This window comes from Balaenoptera ricei, chromosome 2, assembly GCF_028023285.1.
Source record: "Balaenoptera ricei isolate mBalRic1 chromosome 2, mBalRic1.hap2, whole genome shotgun sequence".
NCBI lineage: Eukaryota > Metazoa > Chordata > Mammalia > Artiodactyla > Balaenopteridae > Balaenoptera > Balaenoptera ricei.
The window spans coordinates 14179524-14199082 of NC_082640.1; the positions used below are offsets into that span (position 1 = coordinate 14179524).

Sequence of the window (19559 nt, forward strand, 5' to 3'; positions counted from 1 at the left end):
AAATAAAATAAATAAATTTACTTTTAAAAAATGTTAATTAGGGCTTCCCTGGTGGCGCAGTGGTTGAGAGTCTGCCTGCTAATGCAGGGGACACGGGTTCGAGCCCTGGTCTGGGAAGATCCCACATGCCGCGGAGCACCTGGGCCCGTGAGCCACAACTACTGAGCCTGCGCGTCTGGAGCCTGTGCCCCGGAACGAGAGGGGCCGTGATAGTGAAAGGCCCGCGCACCGCGATGAAGAGCGGTCCCCGCACCGCGATGAAGAGTGGCCCCCGCTTGCCGCAACTAGAGAAAGCCCTCGCACGAACCGAAGACCCAACACAGCCAAAAATAAATAAATAAATAAATAAAGTAGCTGAAAAAAAAAAAAAAGATGGTTATTCTGACAAGTGTTAGCTGATACCTTTAAAAAAAAAAAAAATGTTAATTAAAAAAAAAAGAACACATACACATTAAATACAAAAACAGTCATCAGAACTTCCCTGGTGGCACAGTGGTTAAGAATCCACCTGCCAATGCAGGGGACATGGGTTTGATCCCTGACCCAGGAAGATCCCACATGCCACGGAACAACTAAGCCCATGCGCCACAACTACTGAGCCTGCACTCTAGAGCCAGCGAGCCACAACTACGGAGCCGGCGCACCACAACTACTGAAGCCTGCGCGCCTAGAACCCAGGCTCCGCAACAAGAGAAGCCACCGCAGGAAGAAGCCTGCGCATCACGACAAAGAGTAGCCCCTCTTGCCGCAACTAGAGAAAACCCACACACAGCAACAAAGGCCCAATGCAGCGAAAAATAAATAAATAAATTTATTAAAGGAAAAAAAAACAGTCATCAATGAGTGTTTTAACCTCTAACCACAGGACTTCCCTGGTGGTGCAGTGGTTAAGAAGCCACCTGCCAATGCAGGGGACACGGCTTCGAGCCCTGGTCCAGGAAGATCCCACATGCCGCAGAGCAACTAAGCCCGTGTGCCACAACTACTGAGCCTGTGCTCTAGAGCCCGCAAGCCGCAACTACTGTAGCCCGTGTGCCTAGAGCCTGTGCTCCGCAACAAGAGAAGCCACCACAATGAGAAGCCTGCGCACCGCAAGGAAGAGTAGCTCCCGTTCACTGCAACTAGGGGAAAGCCCACCACAGCAACAAAGACCCAATGCAGACAAAAATAAAATAAATAAATTTATTTAAAAAAAAAAAAAAAACTCTAACCACTGTGACAGCAGTTAGTAAACAATGAAGTCTAATGAAAATATTGCAGTAAAAATTCTTGGGCTTCCCTGGTGGCACAGTGGTTGGGAATCCACCTGCCAATGCAGGGGACACGGGTTTGATCCCTGGTCCCAGAAGATCCCACGTGCCATGGAGCAACTAAGCCCGTGTACCACAACTACTGAGCCTGTGCTCTAGAGCCCACGCGCCACAACTACTGAAGCCTGCGCGCCCTAGAGCCCGTGCTCCGCAACAAGAGAAGCCACCACAATGAGAAACCTTTGCACAACGAACAGTAGCCCCCACTCGCTGCAACTAGAGAAAGCCTGCACACAGCAACACAGACCCAACGCAGCCAAAAATTAATTAATTAATTAATTTTTTTTTTAATTCTTATTCACTTGAGGTGAATAAAGCAATTTGAGTGTTTTTTCTGAACAATGAATGCCTAACAAAGAGCTTCCCTTAAAAACCAACCAAACTTTCCCTCAATTCCCCATCTATTTTTATTTCCCTCTTTCCTTATTTTCAACATTCAATCTAACCCTACAATCCTTACTCTTTTCGATGCCCTATCATGAGGGTTCTGCCCAAACCAGAGAACTACAACTGCTGTCTCAAGTACTTGTCTTAGTCCTTCAGCATCCTTAGCAGCAATGTCACTATCAAAAACTCTTTCTCAAAAAAAAAAAAAATTGTGGACTTCCCTGGTGGCGCAGCAGCTAAGAATCCACCTGCCAATGCAGGGGACACAGGTTCGAGCCCTGGTCCGGGAAGATCCCATGTGCCGCGGAGCGACTAAGCCCGTGTGCCACAACTACTGAGCCTGCGCTCTACAGCCTGCGCGCCACAACTACTGAAGCCCGTGCGCCTAGAGCCCGTGCTCCACAACAAGAAAAGCCACCGGAATGAGAAGACAGTGCTCCACAACAAAGAGTAGCCCCTGCTCGCCATAACTAGAGAAAGCCCGCGCGCAGCAACGAAGACCCAACGCAGTCAAAAATAAATTAATTTAAAAAACAAATTAAAAATAAAATGGGTATAGAATGTTAATATTTAAAAAAAACAAAAAAACAAAAACTGTCTTTGTTGCTACTGGACCCTGCAGGTTCTCCTTTCCTGACAGTTCATTATCCATCCTTGGAAACTCGTTCTTACTCTCCCAAATGTGAACATTCACCATAGTTCTGTCTTCACTCTTCTTTTCTCTAACAAAAAATATCACTTGTTTCCCAATCTTCCTTCTACGCAGCTCCAAGTCTAACTTGTCTTCATTACTTTAACCCTATATTTCCAATGAAAAGTCCTAGCGGCATCAAAACCAACATGCCCAAAACAGAACTTTCCTTACTCTTCAAATTTGCTCTCCTTCCTTTGTTACTGTTAATGGTATCACCATTCCAGAGTGCTCAACCTTGACATCTCAGAATCATCTCTGATTATTCCCTTTCCTTCACCCCACATCCATTTCTGTCATTTCCTCCTTCAAAATGCTCCCTCTCTTCCTTTCTACTCCCTCCCTTTCTACTCTCACATTTTTATAGTAACAGCATCCTGAGACTTTCAGTTTCTAACCTCCCCTTTCAAAGCCATTCTATATACAACCAAACTTCTTGTCTAAAGATACTGCTTTATTGTTCTGGATTTTTACTCCTCAGTATCTGTCAAGGTACCACCAGTTCATAATTACCCCTCTTCTGAAAAGTGAGCTATCCCAAACCCACAGAGATCTCCCTGTGTCTGAGCAACTCAACCCTATTGTCTAGCCATGGCTAGCTAACTGGTCCAGAACTAGACAAGCCAAGACAGTTTTTTTCCCCCCAAAAGGAACATGAGATTCGCACTGCAATTTAGCCTCTTGAGACAAGAGACAGAAAATATTAAGAGCTGAAGTGTATGGCCATCTTTCACCACAGGAGGCAATATACAACACCTTGGTTGAGAGCTTCATCACAGCCCAGACTCCAACTAGATATGTATTTCTCTTAAAACTACGCTATCTTTATCTATGAAATGAAAGTAACAGAATATCTACCTCATATATTTGATAGGTAAAGAAAATAATTGGTATAGAACATTCAGCACAGTATCTGACAAATGGTTAACAATCAAAAAAGTTAACTATTGATTTTTGGAGTAAGTAGCAGAGAAAATCTGCAGAAAGGAAAAGAATGAAGCAGACACACAGAGAAAAGCAGAAATAATATTAAAACTAATTCCATTCCTGTTCTAATTCATGGGTACATTTTCAGGTTAGATTTCTTGGCTACTATATCCTTATAACAAAATGCCCTTTCTTTGCTTATTTAAGCTTGGAATGAGTTTTTGTTTTTTACAAACAACGCTACCTTGTATAATTGTACACTACAGGAATTTAGAAGACGCTGTGCCTCTTCTTTCATTAACGACCCCCACCATCCTACCAAATAAAGCTAAAATAAAATGGGTCCTCCAATATACCTTTATATACCTTTTAAGATAAATACCTTATTCACCTGAATATCCTGACCATGACTTCAGAGAGGAAAAAGAAATAGAAACAGGCAACAAGTGGCATTTGAGGCAAATAACACTGCCATTTTACCACTCCCCATTCACCTCTTTATCCTCCCTCTCTTGATGCCCACTTTCCTATTTTCTAATCTTTCTCTGGCCATGAATCTACTGTGATATCCCCTGGAAGAGCCTCACCTTACTGTCAGTGTTTACTAACAAATTAAAGCATAACTTCCTTTGCTTGGTGACCCATCAACCCCAAACCATAACATGCTACAAAGAGGAAAAAAGACAGAGTAAACCTATACATACTTTAAGTCCTAAAATTTTCATGATTAATTTCATCCTCCACTTGCCAGTTCCCGTTTCTGTAATGCTAGAATAGCTGAAACTCTGGTACAGTGCATTCCCACACACAAAGAAAACACATCAACAGAATATTGCTCTGAGTTTCACAATCCTATAGAAGCTACTCAGCCATTATTTCTGATCAAAAATTGCCCAGACAAAAATAAAAGCTTCTGTTCTTACTATCCATGTAGGTAGAGAAGTTGAAATATTTGTTTTCTACCTTCTGTCACATTCTCTAGTCAACAACAAAAGGAAGAAACTATCACACTGCAAATGCTAATACTTTCATGTGATTAATGAAGATTAAATCTTTTTTTCCCTCATATTTCTAGAAGTTCAACTGGAAAAATGATTTTGGCCACAAAGAATAAACATTCCTCCCTCATTCTTACAGAAGGCTTACAGAAGTGTTCAGAAAGAAGGTTAGCCAGCCAAGTCAAAAAAAAGGAAGATTTTTATGTTGCTTTGCCAAAGGGACTGAATGTCTGAAAATACTGAGCAAAGTTAAACTGTACATGTATAGGTATAGTAAAAAAAAAATGTGAATCATTAAACACTTTTTTTAACTCAGTAAACAGAACCTAGCAAAATTATCCCAATATAACTTACTTATGTCCTACTGCCATTATATTCCAACTATGATTAGCCAATTTAACCCCCAAACCAGTAGGCAGGGCTAAGAAAACCCAAATACAACTTTATATTTTACCTGTTCTAAGCATCCATCAGTATATACTTATGTGATTCAATTTGTTTTTCAGATCTTATAAAACCAGTTTAAAACTGTAAGTCAATACTTGGCCCAAATTCAATATTTGAACAAAAGACTGAAAACCCTTCAAACTGAAACATGAGTGTGTAGCATCCTAAACTACTTACTGAAGTATTTTAATGTTTTTGATAAACAGTCCTTACCACTCTGGCTGCTCTCTCCTGAGATTCACATTTCCTGCAAAACCATGGTCCAGTGGGTACTTGAACAATGCCATAGCAAGCTGTTGGGAAATAAATGTTTTAAAGTAAGTTAAGATTTGAATTATGGAAAATCAAATACCCTTTCAAAGCCCTTTTAAAGTAATTACCTCTGAAACTATTCACATAAACCACCTGCTTTGTAAAGAACTAAAACATGCTATATTTATGTTTATAACTTATCACCTAGCTAAAATTGACATTTTAACTAAATATTAGAAAAATAATCTTTTTCAATTAAAAAGTATAAACATCACAAAATTTTTTCTTTTATAACAGAAAAATATGAGATAAAATTTAACACTTTTCTTTACATGGAATAACTCTAATTAATTCATTCATTCCTATACTCTGAAGTTTAAATAGCAAGCATTTTAGATACATGAAAGTGAAAATTATTTCCGAATCACCTTTCAAAACAAACAAGACATTACAGGAAAGAAAATGAAATGTAATGTTAAAAATAAAATGCTTCTATTTAAATAAAGTGTCCAGAATAGACATTTGTCTGTCTATAAAGACAGAAGGTACATTAGTGGTTGTCTAGGACTGGGGGAGTTAGGAAGAAATGGGGAATAACTGTTAACAGGTCCAAGCTTTCTTATCAGGGTGATGAAAATGTTCTAAAATTGACTGTAGTAACACATCCAAAACTGTGAATACTAAAAACCAGTGAATTGTACACTTTAAGTGGGTTAATTGTATGGTATGTGAGTTACATCTCAATAAACCCGTCAGAAAAAAAAAGGAAACTACACGTTCATTTCTAATATATAATGTTAATGTTCCAACAAGTGATCTGTATATCACACATCCAAATCACAGTCTAGTTGCGTACAAAATTGTTTTTATATTAACATTTACCTAACTCAAAATTTAACATTTTCCAAAAACCTAAAAACACTAATATCCAACTGACATCCTCTTGAATGAGCTTGCTCAAAGGTAACTTGAAAATATATCAAATATTGGAAAGCACTTAAAGAATATAAAATCAGCACAAATTTTTAAAACTCCAAAAGCTAAACTTCTAATCCCTTTTAAAATGTATCGGAGTAAAAATATTCTATCAGCCAAGAAATACAGCATCAGAGCCCAAAAACTTATAGTTTAATTCAGAAATACTTCTAGAAAGGAAATTTTAACACTTAAATGAACACTTTCTAAATTGGGAGATGAGACTACTTAGCATCATATCATCCAATTCAAAAGAAATACCTCTACAAGTGCCAATGAACACTATAACGGAAATACACTATACCAGTTCTGAGACCTGACGATCAGTACCTAGTTTGAATACACATGGTTTTCACTCCTTAGAAGAGTAAGGTGTGCAACTCTGCCCTTCTTTAAAAGAACTGGGGATACATGCATGTTCAGGTTCGGTTATTCACTATCTCCTAAGTCCCCCTTGCCGGTTCTGAGATTCCGTTCTATAAAGAATACAGTTTAGTCCCTTACGCTCAGGCTTTCTCTCGTTTAGTAGCGCCCGATCCACTACTGAACCTCTGCCTCACTCAACGCCAGATTCAGAAACGGGAAGGGGGGGCGGGTTGGTGCACAACAAGGGGAGTACAGGAGCCACCAAAAAAGTGACCTGTTTTTCGGCCCCAAAATTTTCAGCCTCAATTCCTTACCACGTGAAATGGAAAAAGTCAGAACCTTCAAACGGCCAGAAAACTACCTTAACTAGTGTCCTCGGCTTTTCTGTATATCCCCAAAACTCACCTAATGGAAACACCCAGAAATAAACTAAGATGCTCCCCGAGTCACCGGCGGCGCCACCACCTCCTCTTCTGTCCAGTCACTGACGCTGAGGAAGGGGCCCGAGGCGGCCACTCAACAGCCTCATCCACCACCCCGAGCAGCTCAGCCCAGCCGCGCCCGCGGCGGCGCGACTGCGGCGACGGCCTTCCGCCTCTTCTCCGCGGGAAGCTCCAGTCCGCAGGAGCGGCAGCAAGATCTCGGCCAGAAATCTTGGGGTGCGGCAGCCGGCGCCCTCCCCCCGCCGCCCCCAAATCTAAAGCGGCAGGGCAGACCCCCGAGCTCCCGATCCGCCCCGGCGCCGCGCGCCGCGCTCCCGAGCCCGACTCCATGGTACAGGAAGTCTCCAGACACTGCGGCAGACGGCGCGGCGGGAGGGGGAGGGAGCTCCCCACTCCCCAACCCGAACCCACAGCCGCGGGGCCACGGCCGAGGGGCGCGCGCCCGGGCCCCGACACCCCCTCGCCGCCGACCCCCGCCTCCGAGAGTCCGCAGACCCGCGGCTCCGGGCGCAGGCGGCGGCCGAATGACACTTGAGAGAGTGAGCGCAGCATCACATGACAGTCCAGGCCACACACACTTTCTCCCACATGCGCAGCCCACACCCCTTCCGCCCCGCAGCCGACCCTCCGAGTCAATCCCCGGCCGCGGAACGGGGCGGGGGCGGGGGCGGGGGCGGGGGCGGGGCGGGAGGGGAACTGGCAGTTGCTGCCAAGGTGGGGGAAGCGGTGACGGTTGGGAGAGGCCGGGTTCGGCCCGGCGGGCGGTTGGGTGTTTACCTTGATGCACCGCGACGCTGCAGCCGTGCCCGTCGCAATAAACCAGCGGGTTCTCGGCCCAGCCTCTCTCGTCTGAGCAAACGCAACAGCCTCCAATCATCTCCTTCATACTATGGGAGACCTCGTCCTCCAGTGACACGGGCCGGTCGCTAGAGACCATCTAAGAGGGAGTTGGGGGGGACCATTAAAAAACACAAGCAAGCCAATGAGTGCTTCCCACCGCCCAGTCCCCCGCGCCCCCGCTCCCTTCCCGGCGCCCCGGCCCCCGCCCGCCGCTCGGCCGCTCGCTCACTCGGGCTTTGCCGCTCAGTCACTCACGTTCCGCACAGGAGTCAGGAGCCATGTCCTTGCTGACTCCCCCCACCTCCCCTCCACCGCCTCCTCCGCCTCCTCCTCCTCGTCTTCTTCCCTCCCCACCTCCACCCGGCGGCTAACGCTGGAGCCCAGAGAGGGCACACATAATCAAGTAGGCCTCCGCACAGGCGCACTGGGGGGGCTCCCGCTGGGCCAGGGGCAGCGAGGGAGGGGAAGGGGGTTGCGCTTCCTCCTCCGAGCGTCACTCGACGTGCGCGCCCGCCCGGCGGCCAGCGTGAGGGAAAAGGCCCGGGAGAGGCGAGGCCTGCGTGCGCGCCGCCGCGTCCGGCCGGCAGCCCGGGCCTGCCTCCCGGCCCCGTCCCCTCCCCCGCGCCGCTCGCAGCCGCCGAGGTGTGCTGGGGGAGCGGGGGCTAGGGGAGCCCGCGGCGCGCCGAGGCCGGAACTAGCCAACTGGAGGGCGCGGGGGCGCGCACGCGGGGGCGGGGACGTTGGGGCTGCCTTCTGCAGCGCCGGCCGCGCGGGCTGCGTGTGCACGTAGCGAAGAGGCCTCGGCGGGAGGGAGGGTGGGAAGGGAGGATTCCGAGGGCCGGGAGGGAGGACGGGTTTTGTCTGAGTAGGTGGAGGGGACTCCCTGCGGGCATCTGAGAACCTACCTGCAGGCCTTTTCCTCAAGAACTGGCCCGTGGGTAACAAGGGTTGGGCAAGTCGGCCAACTTCCATGAAGGGTGCAGTGAAGCATGGCTTCCTGCAGTTGGCCGCGCGAATTTCACTGTAGTGCCGAAGCCTTTCCACCCATTAAGTTCACATCCTGGACTCTACCCAAAGTTCACCCAGTGGAAGTGCCACCAAGTCGGCTGCCCGTTTACACACCACACTGGGCCCAGTGACAACTGAAACTGCACCACAGACAGGGTCAAAAGCCTAGGTTGGGTTGTACTCGAAGAGGGAACAACACCTATGCTACCCGCAACTTTCCGTGTAGGAGTACAAATGGTTGTTAATCTGAATTAGCAATATAATGTGAGGATCAGGAAACCGCAGTTTGAGGGAACCCAAGTTCTAGTCAGTCACCAAATGATATTTAACACCATGTGACAGTGGAGTCCTTTTAATTCAGGATTTCTCTGATCTGGCTCTGTACTCCAAATTTACTCTTGAAAATTTGTCAATTTTTTACTAAGGCCACTTAAGTGGCAGAAAGATGGGAGCTCACTCACATACAAATAGAAAATGGATCAGGCCTATCTGAATAATTAGCTGGATATTGAGCAGTTTTGAGCTGTGAAATCTTCCACTGTTGCCCTACCCCCTATGTATCCTTTTTAGTCCAATATTGATTTTAGGCCAGAAAAGTGTCTCATTATAAAAGTTTAGCATGAAATAGGAATATAGATAGATTGTTTAAATGACAAGCATAGTTACAAGGCGAATTCATGACTTTGATAAATACCTTAAAGGTACAAAATGACTGTTTATCAGGAATTAGCAATATAATGTGGGGATCTGGGAAATGCAGTTACATAAAATGCTAAAAGATGAAGGAACCCAAGTTCTCCTAGTCAGTCACCAAAAGATAATGGTTTAAGTTCTAAAAGCATTCCAAGTGTTCTCATAAAGAAAAAAAAAAAAAATTTGGTGGCATGGCTGCTTTTTCTATTGCAAATTAATTGCTAGAAATCTATTTAAGAATTATAATAGATATAATACAACGCAAGCATATATTAGCAAATATATTCAAACATTCTAAAAGCGAAGTGAGATGGCTACAGTAATGCAAACCTAGAAGTGTAAGATAGGGGAAAAATGTACACTAAAGAGACCAAAAAATGAGAATTCGCTTTTAGTTATATTAGTGCATTTTAAAAAGGTGGCTACAAGATTACATACTTATAAAATGCAACTTCTTTTGGAGGGTATGGTAATAATAAATTTCCAAACATATAATAATGATGTTCTTAAAATATCATTGATATTTTTACTAGAACCGTGTTCAAACAAATCTATATTGTTTTGTGTATCTCTACTGTATACCTTATCTTTACCCCTTTACAAGGGATACCAGTTCAACATCCAATTCCTGATCAGGTTCAGACTCTTAATGAAGAGTAATTTTTAGTTAAAACTAATGTGAAATTTCCCTTGCTAAACACTGCAGTCGAACCTTAATGAAATAAATTATTTGAAAATACATTCATTTTATTTTTAATGCATTGGAGCTTAGTTCTTGTGATGAAATTAATTTATATGTAAAGAAAGATGGGTACTTTACCCTATTCTGTAACACTTAATAGAAGAAATGTAGGTAAATGCTTGCTGTTTCCAAAACAAAACAAAAAAGTTCATCATTTGTAATACATTTTTGAAATTTAGAAAAATAGAGAAAATACACTATTTCTTAAGAACAGGCCTATATATAAATAATAGCATCTGGAGAAGAAATTTTATTAAAGATGTACATATAAATGTTGACAAAATATAAGTCAAATTATTTAAAACTGATATTTAACATATTAAATGTTATGAAAACTGTAAGAAAAAACATAATGAGCTAAATAGGTCATTCTAATTTTAACTCATGTACCAGATATAGAACTTTTTCTTATGCTATATATCAGAAGTATAATATTTAATATATTTCTAAAAAATATTAGGTGATAAGAATAACAGACATTACAAAATAGTTCAGAGATACAGTTAATTATTCATTCAGTAAATATTTATGGAACATTTACTGTGAGCCAGGGAACATTTACTAGATACAGGAAATATAGCAGTGAGCAAGTTATATTTGTCCTTTGTGCGATATATATGTGTATGATTGGCTGAATATGCTAATTCTCATAACTCAGAATGGATAAAACTTACAGTTAAATTGCCAGAATTGTTAAAGTTCGAGCAAGTTTTTCACAACACATGGTAATGTTAAAAAAAAAAAAATTCATGGGATTTACAGAATAACTTCATAGAAAAGTAAAATTTCAATCTTAAAATAATGTTATCCTTTAAATCTGATTCCACATTCTCAAAATATTCTTTGAAAAAGTACACCTAGTACCTGTAGAATAAAACAAAAGCCTGTGGTTCCAGTATACTTCTTCACATAACAACAGCAGCTAACTCAGTACTGGCTCATCTGTTTCTCTGAACTAATCATCTGAGGCAAACCACAAAAAACTCAAGTAAAGTATTTTATGATGTAACCTCTAACCCTACCATAATGGGAAACCATATTTTCTTCCTGTATGGGTAATATATCTTCTTATAATTTTCTTTATTCCTCATCCTGGGCACCAAATTTTTGGATTTGCTTTTCCATAATCATTTACATTAGTAGATACTTATGAACGAAATACTTAAAACCAAATTTGGTTCCTAGGTTAGTATTGCTTATATTTATCTCCTTTTTAAATTGAAGTTTTATTTGCCTTCTGTTATTTGCCTCATGTTATGTTTAGTCTATTATACCCATTGTTGAAGTATATTTCTTTAATGAGGTATAGAAATTGAGGTATATTTCTATAATGTTAAGACTAGACGCACTTTCCTTAACTCAGATTCTTAACTTCCATAAAGTGTTTAAAATTCTGTATTGGCTCTGATACCTAGGTTTTTAAACAAAAAGCAATTATCAGAATTCATTCATCTACTAAACCTCATCAGAAACTATAATTTTCTTTCTAAATAAATTAGTTGGAAAAAGCAATAAGGCAATTCCTTATGATCTGCACAAACTTTAAGATATGTCCTCTTTTAAAGGAATCTCTGAATAAAATTTTGTTTTGCTCATTTGGTATCCAAGGTTTCTTACCTTTTACATGAAAAGTTTATGAGCCATATATTTATACTAGTATGATTAAAATATTGAGGTATTTCTGATACTAGTTTTGTTATTTATCTCACAGTAAGCGAGTATTGTGTCTTTATAGGTACAAACCTGCGCATGGCACCTATATCATGGAGCATTATCAGAAATTTCATTAAAAGGTATTCATTTCAATTATATTTTCAGTTGATATTCCGTTCATGGCTTTTGGAAAATTCCATTTAATGAAGCATATTAATCTTACTAGGTGATTTTTTTAAACTCACCATACCGCCTAGCAAGTGTCCTGCACGTAGTAGGCCCACAATAAATATTCATTTAATGTACAGTATTGTTGTTTAAAAGCTAATTGCTGTCTGAGCTTTATTCTTCAGAGTAAAGCAAGGCTTTATTTTGTATGTACACCTGAACTAAAATTTCTAAGTAATGATTAGGAAATTTTCAGATAAATTAGCTTTAAAGATTGTCAATAGTTGAAATTAATATAGGTGAAGAGTTTTTATTTACCGGGTAATTTAGAATTGTCTGTATTTAAATAGCCCTCAAATGTTAACCACCTCTCCATGTAAAAGTCATTTTCTTACAAAACAGACTCTAACTTAGAATCAATCATAATTAATATTATTGTTACATACACTTAATTGTTAAAAAGTTTAGTTAGGTAATTCTGAAATTTAAATTTTATGTAATTTAAATTTTAAAATCTTTTTAAGAATCAAGGCCTAATATTTACTTTAAAGGGTTTAGTTTGGTTAATCCTGTGTTTGGCTTCAGAGCCACTCCTTTTGCTATAAAATTGATATGCATTGGTTATATTTACATTTTTAGGTAAAACACCGTGTAATTACCAACAGAAAAATAATATCTAAAAGATGCCTTTAGATCCTCTAGGCATTACACAAACCTCAATAACATTTCAGAGCTGGGCTATTTTTTTCCATGATGCAATAATACTTAAAGGTGTCACACTTTAGACTTTTCAGAGTATCATCAATATAATGTAAGGGCAGGAGTGTAAGGTCCATGTTCCCATTTTTTTACTGACACTGAAGATTTGCATTTCTGTTATAATTAAAGTGTGATTAAAGTGACATATTTAAGTGTCTGTTTATAGGATACAATAAGGTTATCCAAGTGAAAAGATTCTGGACATGGAAAAGAGGAAAATCAGTTTTTGAAATGGAAGAGAACCTTGCAAGAAATGAAACATATCTTGGACTGAAAAAAAAGAAGAATCAGAAATTAAACCGAATTGCTAAATACTATGTGGACCAAAGAAGATTACTTTTTAAGATTTAAATGTTTTCCTCTCTGAAAGGGGCCACTGCTTATCAAATCCAGAAACAAGCCCTAGAATATGTTAATTAACTGCATTGTGTCCCAGAAAGAATGAGGTTGACAAATTCATTTTTTTATTCCTTCAATCAATAAACTGTTTGCCTAGTACATCTTAGATTTTTTAAATCTATAACGTGTATATTTACCTCTTGGAATTGCACAGTAACAGTGCCAAATACCACCATGGCCCCATAGGGTGCATCTTATGAAGCTTAACATTCCTGGCGAATTAAACACACAAGCCTCCGATCACTTTTTGTCAGTCTTTACTGTGGCGCGTAAGAGCCAAACTGTAGGTAATTTTTATATGGTGGCAATTTACCCCAATTTAAAAAGCAATGATCTTTGATGCAAGCAGAAGTGGAAAATATAATGACAGAAAACTAAAGAAAGGTATTACAAAGACTGACCTGGAACGCTTCTTGTCCCTCTCCATCCCCACCCCCATTCATGCCCTGTTTTCCGCCCATTTGTTGTTTTTCTCACAAGTATATCATGACTTGCAACATATTTTTTAAAATTTAAATAAAACCCCCAAATGCCTGAAACACTAAAAGATGTAAAAAGATTCACCTTCTGCAATCAACTACATAGCAGATAAACTTATAAAGCTATTCTAAACATCCAAAGACTTATAAATAAAAAATGTAAATTGAATCCAAGTAGTTGGGGAGGGGGACCATGGGAGGATGAGTGTGGAAGGAATGAACAGATTGAGAGTATCTAATTTCAACACCAATTTTTTTTCCGTTCAAACCTTTCCATAGTTACACCTCAAATGATTTCTTATATAAGAATTTCTCCCTATATTTCGAAATTACTGAATGATTTCCGTGAGGAAATGCAAGTTTAGGAAGATCCGCAAAATGAAAGTGTTAAAATGCAAACCACTTCTATAGCATTTCAAATGCAAAATCACAACCACCACTACCTTTAACTGACTCTTAAGGGTTCTTTTCAAACAGATGCTGTTTATGAACATCATCTGTTAACTTCTTTCTGGTAATTCAAAACTCTTGTCAAATGATGTTTTCAAGATGACGTGTAAATATAATATTCCATTAGAGATCAATTCTAATTGGTTTTTAAAAATCCACCTTGGGAAACCAGTGCTGTATAATACACAGACTAGTAATGAGCATTTTAGAAGGAATTTCCGCAAAGTCTATTATCAATCTAAGTCGAAATTACTGTCTTGCCCTAGTAAGGTTTGGGCAAAAGGACTGAAATTATTTCTTCATGAGTTTTCACGCACGATGACTTTGGTCTTGTCTTCAAGATTCGCGAGCACTTGTTGGAAATCTTCATTTTTTAAAACTGTGATGCTTGCCAGAAATATTTTTTCCACATGCCTCACAAAGGAAAACAGGCAGAGTTTCGTAGATTGCTTACAATTATTTCTTTCTAAAACGTGGTATAAAAGCTAATGACACGTTTTTCCCTTTTGAATTTCACTGTTATTTTGAAAATGCATTTCACGTTAAGAAACCAAGCCTGTTTTTGTTAGGGGTAGCTCAACCCAGCCTTTTAAAATTAGACTCCTTGTATACAACAAAGAGCTGAATAATAACAAATAGAGACAGCGAAACGTGCTTTTCCGAACTCCTTTGAATCCCGACATTCATTTTCGAATCCATACATTTAAAGAGACTTAAAATAGGATATGATGGGCTCTAACTTTCCAGATCCAGAAAAAAAAATCGCCCACATTTGTCTCTATCTACTTATCACTTTGCAAACATATCTATGCTGCTTTCCCTCTTCTTTTCGTGTGTGAGTCGCAGCCTTGCCCAGCTTCCTCCAATTTAGCGGCACGTTGTAAAGCCTTCTTCCTACGCGGTCTGGAGTTGGGAACCCCTCGCGGGCCGACACTGATCATAAAACTTGCCGCGCCGACCCGACCCGGCCCAAGCGTTGCAGTTCGGGGAGGTGGGGGTGGGGGCCGAGTCGGGCCGGGGGACCCCTCCCTCGGGAAGGACGCACCCGGCGAACTGCCGCACGAGGGCCGAACAATGGGGGCGTCCGGGCGAGCGGGACCCGGCTCCCGCTTCCTCGGCGGCGCCGGCCGCGCGCCCGGCCGCCCCCGCCCACCGCGGCCCTCCCCGCCCGCGGTTTCGCGCTCTCACTGCCGGCCTCAGCCTTCCTCCCGAGCGCCGCGGCCCGGCCCGCCGCTCGCCCCGCCGCCGCGCGCCTCCTTCCCGTCCCCGGGCTGGCCCTCCTTTCTCCGACTGCGACACCGAGGCGCTGCCTTCGGCGACTCCAGCTTTCGCTGCGGCCGCCTTCCCGCTATTTCCTTAATATATTTTCTAAATTTCTCCTTTATTTTTGGAAGTGGTTGAGATGTCTCACTTCCACCTTAATTTCCATTTGCTATTTCCCTCTGGAAAAGATGCCCCCAGGAAATCCAAAACCTAGAAGGAACTACAGCAAATCCCATAAAACCTTTAACTCTAAATACGTCTTTTTCTTTTTAATTTTAACGCATTTATGTCGTCTAACCTGGCAAAAGAACTCTCTTCTCTTTTTATTTCCTCCTTTAAATACTGTTATTTTAAACTCTCCATCAAGTGCATTTTGATGAGAGGACAGAGAATGTGTCCGGCAGCACGCAGCAAATCAGAGGTTTTATCTTACGCCTCCTGGGATGGTAAAAAAGTGGAACGTGGACGAGTAAGCTTCTAGGGAAGAAAAGCAACACAATTCGCTGGAGAAGAAGCCGGGCCAGGCGGGGGGAGGCGCAGCGGGGGCGTCGAGGGCCCTCGGGCTCCGGGCAGGGGAGCTAGTCTGGGAAAGAGAGAAGGTTTTAAATAGCGGGGGCCGGGAGGGCGGCGGGCCCGCGCATGACGGTACTTTATGAGAAAGGATGGCGCAGCGGATGAGATTACTTTGCTTTCTCATCCCCTAAGAAAAAACTAAAGTTGGAGGGAGGCGGAGAGAACAGCCATCCTTATTTCCTCCCCACGTTTCCGCAGAAGGACCGGGGCTGCGGCGGGCAGGGAGAGGGCGCAGGACGAGGTGGACCAATAGCAGTCAACAGGTCGAGGCCGCCGCAGGGCAGCGGGGCCGGGCCGCCGGGCCCCCTCCTCTCAGATCCCCTCCCCCCTTCCCCTTCTCCTTCCCTCCCCTCCCCCGCAGCCCCGGCCTGGCAGGGGAGGCCGGCTCTGCACTCCCCGCCCCACCCGGTTTGACTGCGGCCGTCTAGGCCTGGGCTCTCGGGGTGGGGGTTGGGGCGGGGGTTCCCTGCCGGAGAATCCTCCCCCGGGGCTGGCGGCGGGAGGGGGAGGGGATGGAAATCGGGGAATGGAGGATTAAGAAGGACTCGAGCTCGGCACGAGCGCGGCCCGCGCGAGGGATCCTGGGTAAAAAGTGGCCGCGCGGCACCGGGAGAGCGCGGAGAGGAGCCGGGGTCAGAGGTCAGGGCCCTGGAGCCCGGCGTGCAGATCCCCCCCACGTGAACGCAGCGAGCAGGAGGAACCTTTTTGTTTTCGACCGCGCCAGCATGCTCCCCTATTGACCGCGCTGCTTTTCCCGGGCCGCTGGAGCAGAGGAGCTCCATCCCGTATCTCCTAACCCCACCCCCCTTCCACCACCAACACACTACCCAACTCTACCCTTCCTCTCAACTCACTTCCCAGCCCCCCGTACCGGGCTTGCAATAACGCAGTAAATTTGCTTTAACAACAAGTGGGGGTGGTTGCATTTACTCCTCCCTCTCTTCTCTCCTCCCCCTTCTCTTGCTGCGGCTCTTGACACTACTACAAACCAGGACTATAAACATAAACATGTGTCACTGTAACTGGGCAGGTAATATACGGATTTGGGGGTGGGGTGGAGGGGGGCTTGGTCGCCGCTTGGGGGGCAGTAAAAAAATGTGTGTTTCACGTGCTCGTCGGCTTTGGGGGCTCCCCCCACACACCGATCCATTTATATAATGCCGACTGCACTCGGTCACTTACTCATTCAGCCACACAGACCCACAAAGGCAGACTTGCCGATAACCACCGTACCCAAAAGCAAATACATTTAAATAGACTCTCTCCTTTCCCAGCCACCGCTGCTGCCATTTCTTCTATCAGCAAACAGTAGCGTCAATTCTTGAATCCCCTTTCCTTTAGAAAAATTCTTTTCCACATAGCAATAGAGAACATTTTTCGACCTAAACAGTATGCCGCTCTTTTTTCCCATAGACAGTAACCTACATATTTTGTGCGCAGAAGTCATTTCAAAAAGCAAGTAAGGCTATTTAAGTGACTGAGTTTGAAATCTGTAAAGGTTCTTCCTTGGGCTTTCCCTTCCTGCATTTAGCAACTTCTGCTCTAAGTTGCTGCGACTGGAGCTGTGGAGATTAGCCACAGCAAGCCTTTATTATTATTATTTAGTCCATATTTACACTGCCGATCAACTTCTTTCTCTTTCTTAGTTCAGCAAGCCTAGCAACAACTGCTTACGGTAGAGTAAAGCGAATCCTCTCGCTTTCTGGCTTGAAACGGAGGGAGATTCAGAAAATGTTCAGATGGAGAAGTGGTTCCCTTTGTTCTTTCATTGTTTCTCTACGAACTGGTGGATACAAGGACAAACACTTACCTTCTCTTCTTTTTGCTCCCCAAACCAGACGTTCCCATCAGCCTTAAAATACACAATCCACCTTGAAAGTAACTACGAATGTCGGGAGAGTTTGTATTCCATTCTTTTTCGTTCTCTGCCCTCTTTTAGCGTAGGATTAAGTTGCCGAGCACGTTGCTGCAAGCTGTAGCCCCCCGCCTTAGTGAATCGGTCACGTTTAGGACCCTCTAAGTCCATCCTAATTCTGCCAGTAGAACTGAGGGTATTGGAGCTCTAAACTTTCAAAAGGAAAGGGGCCCGCAAGTACCCAGAAAACTTACGTATCCCTTGAAATTTTTTACTAGTGTATTTTTGTACCACATCACCAAATAGAATTTGCCAAGAAATATTAGATATTTCTTCGAGGAAAGTGTGTGTGTGTGTGTGTGTGTGTGTGTGTTTAAGTTTCTTCTTAGCAATGTGCTGCTTAGACAGATGGAGTAACAAGGCAGGTTTGTATGGACATTTAACGGAACGAGTGGGTTTTCCATAACGTTTGTTATGCCATGTGTTTTTTCAAAACACTACTGGAACTGAGAAAGGAAGCAAAGAGAAATTTGAATTATAACGTTGCGGAATGACTTAAAGAGAGGCGCTTGCTTGAAATGAATTAGTGTAAAAATTGGCCTCAAAAGCAAAAAGTGAGATTTTTAAAGTTGAAAGACAATTTTAACTCTATGATTCCAAAATTTAGCAAGTGACTTTTCTGGTTAGCGTGTGATATGTGTCAGTATTTAGTGTCCAGCCTGGTGGGCATTACTGCCCAAACCCTGTTTAAATCTGATTATGATGTGATTTGTTGAAGTCATGAATACGAAATGATCCTTGTGTATCCATAAATGTGAACTTGGGGTTTTTTGATCTCCCGCTTTTTTGTGTGCGCCCAGTAGCTGCAGCAGTGGAAGACAGTGATTGGCTCCAGTGCTCCTAGAAGGATTTGGGCTGAAGCCAGGGGAACAGAACCAGAGGATTCCCTTTCCAGAGACCATCAGGCCCCACATGCCTTATCTTTCCCTTCTCCCCTCATGGGTGCTCAGAATTTCAGTATGGCTTCAGCAGCCCATAGGTAGGCCTCAGCACTGAGTGTCATCACTTCGGTTTCTACACGTTTGGCCCTGATGGGAAATAAACAAAAATTGGGGTAATCCAAATAAATTGTGGGTCTTGAGGTTTGTGTATTATTTGATACACCAACAATGAAAACTACTTTCTCTGATTTTTTTTTTTCTACATTCAGGATCAATTGTGAGAGGCCCTGGTGTCTCATAGGAAAATATTGCAACAAAACAAGATAATTGGGGGAAAGGCAGTTGCAGTAGGAAAAGTGGCTTTTCTTTGATGGCATTTAATTGGAATTAAAAGATTCTTGAGCTGTAAACATTATTTATTCAGCACACATAAGCAGGCATTGTTTTATCACCATCATAATTATGGTGTCCTTTAAGCTGGCTGATAGCAGGAAAGATAAGGGAATGTGCCTGTAGATTCAGATCAGGTCCTGCTCCTTTCTTTTTTTCCCTGCCACCCTCCCTCCCTTCTCTCTTTACTACCCTTCCCCCCCCATTCCTTCCATGGTCACTAGGGTCCCCCACAGCCCTTGAGATGAGGAGAGCAGGAAGATTGTGGCCTAACCATTTCTTACATCGTGAAAGTGATTTGTACCACACTCTAATTTGACACAATCTGTAACCTTCTTGTCTCCCTTGTTTATAACTGCTTTTTAGCTTGCAATATGTGTTATCTGAAGAGTTGCCTATTGCTCACCTGTATAAAATCTTGTCCACTAGGGTTTGTTGCTTTACCTTTGTCTAATTTAGAAAGCACACTCTTAGGGCTTTTTCAGAACAAAGCCTCACAAAACCCCCTTTACCTCCAAGGATTTGCAAATTTATAAAGGCTGCATTGAAT

The 19559-nt window shown here is 42.9% G+C and overlaps 1 protein-coding gene across 7 annotated transcripts in view; it reads right to left on the minus strand.

The window, feature by feature from the left end:
• Positions 1 to 7946, minus strand: part of MLLT10 (MLLT10 histone lysine methyltransferase DOT1L cofactor) — a 252759-nt gene extending 244813 nt beyond the window's left edge. For 6 of the 7 annotated variants that reach the window (XM_059911217.1, XM_059911207.1, XM_059911201.1 and 3 more), the window contains exons 1-3: positions 7866 to 7946; positions 7574 to 7733; positions 4974 to 5053 (exon numbers count right to left, since the gene is read on the minus strand). In XM_059911217.1, coding sequence (XP_059767200.1) covers positions 4974 to 5053; positions 7574 to 7733 — 240 coding nt within the window. In that variant the 5' untranslated portion in view covers positions 7866 to 7946. The remainder of the gene's footprint in view (positions 1 to 4973; positions 5054 to 7573; positions 7734 to 7865) is intronic. The other variant, XM_059911182.1, reaches the window with a different exon arrangement.
• Positions 7947 to 19559: the final 11613 nt, after the last annotated feature.